We start from the raw sequence: 3,097 nt of genomic DNA, 5'->3' as shown, positions 1-3,097 counted from the left end.
TCTTACTGGGTTACTGACCAGGTATGACTTGGATTCAGAAGGACCGCATAGCAGCCAGCAGCAGGTGCATGTGGCCGTGTGAGTGTGTGTGGTGTCGGGGGGGGAGTTTTGCGTGCAGCATTAGCGTGCCATAATAACACCACCGGCTCAGCGGTTAAATAGCTATGTGACGACACCGCTGTTGGTCTACCAGGTTCGCAGACGATAACGACCGTGTGGCGTACGACTAACGACTAGACGACTAACGATTAGACGCCGACGTTCGCCGCACAAGTACACAAGGTAGCGCACGAACACTTGTGTTGTCCGCTGAGGTAGCGGTGTTAATTTGGTACGGCACCGATGCAGCCCATCACACACACACACACCACCACACCCACCTGCGAATGGCTGCTGTGCACGCCTTCTGGATGCAAGTCCTACCGGGTTACTGACCCCGTACGACTTGGATCCAGAAGGAGTGGACAGCAGCCACCCGCAGGTATGCGTGTGTGGTGGTGGGCTGGGGGGGGGGGGACGGGGAGGTTTGCATGGACAGGTACCGTAGCATAACAACACCACCGGCTCAACGGTCAGCGTTTATTAGGTATGCAGTGGTGTTATTGTGGTACGGGACTGATACAGTGCAGCACATATACACCACACCGGGGTACACCACACCGACCTGCTGTGCAGTCATTCTGGATCAAAGACTCGGGTGCACACCGTCCGGGTCCGGACCTTACCGGATTACTGACCCGGTACGACTTCGATGCAGAAGGACCGCATAGTAGACAGCCGCAGGTGTGCGTGCCCGCGTGAGTGTGTGTGGCGTCGGGGGGCGGGGGGGAGGGAGTTTTGCGTGCATCGGTAGCGTACCATAATAATACCACGTGTTGGTGCGAGCATCATTGTCATCATGGCAGCGGCAGGCCTTTGCTATGCGCGTGCGAATCGGGCCTTCCGTGTAGACCAAACAGAGTGTATCCGCTAGGCCCATGTGAACACATACACACCTGCCATACACACTAGAGCCGCTGCAGGCAAGATGCATTTGGAAGGGACGGACGAACGGTAAGATCCGTGGTTCCGGATGTGTCAGCGAAGGGGACTGCAGACACACGGCAGCGGCAATCCGGAAGGGATGACAGGCAGTCAGACGGTCAGACGGAATAGCGTGGGTGCAATCATATAACACGGAGTGACATGGGGGCGGGTACTAGTACGGTCAGGACGAGGACCGAAAGGGGGCGGAAGTCGGGCCGGGAGCATACCTGTCGAGTGCATGGTGAATGGCAGAAGCCGCGGTGCCTGCATAAGCGCGCGATCGGCAGCAGCTAGCACCGCCGCATAGGCGGCAGGACGGTGTACTGGCACGACATCCGTCGTGGTGACGTGTTGCTGCGGCGTTCGTACGTCGCGTCCGTGTGTTAATAGGGCCCTCGTTGTCGACTAAGTGGAGCCCATACCGCATGACCTGCCACGGGTGGACAGCGGTGACAACATGTTAGAAAGGAACGGGATATATACAATATACAAACGGCTGGAAACGAGTGCATGGTGAATGGCAGAAGCCGTGGTGCCTGCACGGTCGCTCGGTCGGCAGCAGCCAGCACCACCGCGTAGGCGACAGGACGGTGTACTGGCACGATATCCGTCGTGGCGACGTGTTGCTGCGGTGCTCGTACGTCGCGTCCGTGTGTTACTAGGGCCCTCGTTGCCGACCAAGCAGAGCCCATACCGCATGACCTGCCATGGGTGGACAGCGGTGAGAGCATGGTAGAAAGGAACGGGATATATACAATATATGAACGGCTGCAAACGTGTGTGCAGACACACGGCAGCGGCAATCCGGAAGGGATGACAGACAGTCAGACGGTCAGACGGAATAGCGCAGGTGCAATCATATAACACGGAGTGACATGGGGGCGGATACTAGTACGGTCACGACGAGGACCGAAAGGGGGCGGAAGTCGGGCCGGGAGCATACCTGTCGAGTGCACGGCGAATGGCAGAAGCCGCGGTGCCTGCATGGTCGCGCGATCGGCAGCAGCCAGCACCGCCGTATAGGCGGCAGGACGGTGTACTGGCACGACATCCGTTGTGGTGACGCGGAGCCGTGGCGGCCGAAATGTGGATCCAGTGGCGCTCGTACGTCGGGTCCGTGTGTTATTAGGGTCCTCGTTGTCGACCAAGCAGAGTATACATCGCAGGACCTGCGATGGGTGGACAGCGGCGACAACATGTTCGAAAGGAACGGGATATATGCAACACATAAACGGCCGGACCCTACCAAAATGGAAGCGTGCTAAAGAATGTTCCTGAGAACGCTAAGAATGCTAAGAACGGCTTGAGAATGCTGGCGCTGCTGAGAACGTTCTTATGCCAGTCTCAAGCATTCTTATGACGGTTTTACGAAAGAATGGCTTTGAGAATGCAACGGTGCGGAAAACTTAGCAGAAACACGCACAAGTTACAGTGGTTTGCCCCTGTGCACAACATTCATTCGGTTATCCATCAGTCGTACCATCAGCTGTACCTTCATTGAGAAGCCCCGCCCACCCTAAGGCACTGATTGGGTCGGTAACCCATGGGTTACCCATCGGTTACCCACCTTCAACCCCAAATTTTAGTAGAAGATTTAGAACTATGTATGTATTCAGTTTTAGCGTTTGTTCCCGCTTTGAGGGCATGAAACTCCCGAATAAGATTATTCATTCGCATTCATACAGTTCGAAGTGGATTGGGGAACGCAATTTAGCTTGAAATCCATTGTGTCTCTGGCTAGTTCTGAAAAGAAATCAATCGTGGATTAACAAGTTTCCCTTTCCCTTCTTCGCCGGTCAATCGCAGACGCCTCCGCGCCAGGCTCTGCCAGCTGCAGGCTTGTGGCAAACGGCCGCTGAGGGGCGGCTGGACAGCCGGCGGGCCGGGATGGGGTTGGTTCGGTCGAGTCTTTTAGCCTAGTAGTGTGGCCTTGAGAGCTCAGAAGGGATAGTGCTTGGTGTAGGGGGAAACTAGTCAGGTTAACCTGCAGGGATTTTCCCGGGTTCAGGAGGTAGCTACCTCTATAGATGTCGCCACATGAGAGTCTGAGAGTCGTTCGAAGTTCTTTGGA

The 3,097-nt window shown here is 56.0% G+C and overlaps 1 protein-coding gene across 1 annotated transcript in view; it reads right to left on the bottom strand.

The window, feature by feature from the left end:
- The window catches only part of VOLCADRAFT_98957 (uncharacterized protein), a gene marked incomplete at both ends in the record, with an annotated part of 8,784 nt that extends 6,213 nt beyond the window's left edge, over positions 1-2,571 (bottom strand). Inside the window, 5 exons of the mRNA XM_002957787.1 lie at positions 381-502; positions 996-1,090; positions 1,449-1,456; positions 1,970-2,195; positions 2,542-2,571. Coding sequence (XP_002957833.1) covers positions 381-502; positions 996-1,090; positions 1,449-1,456; positions 1,970-2,195; positions 2,542-2,571 — 481 coding nt within the window. The remainder of the gene's footprint in view (positions 1-380; positions 503-995; positions 1,091-1,448; positions 1,457-1,969; positions 2,196-2,541) is intronic.
- Between the last annotated feature and the right edge of the window lie 526 nt (positions 2,572-3,097).

Source organism: Volvox carteri, assembly GCF_000143455.1.
Source record: "Volvox carteri f. nagariensis unplaced genomic scaffold VOLCAscaffold_80, whole genome shotgun sequence".
NCBI classification, from domain to species: Eukaryota; Viridiplantae; Chlorophyta; class Chlorophyceae; order Chlamydomonadales; family Volvocaceae; genus Volvox; species Volvox carteri.
This window is presented reverse-complemented; position numbering and strand designations above follow the sequence as displayed.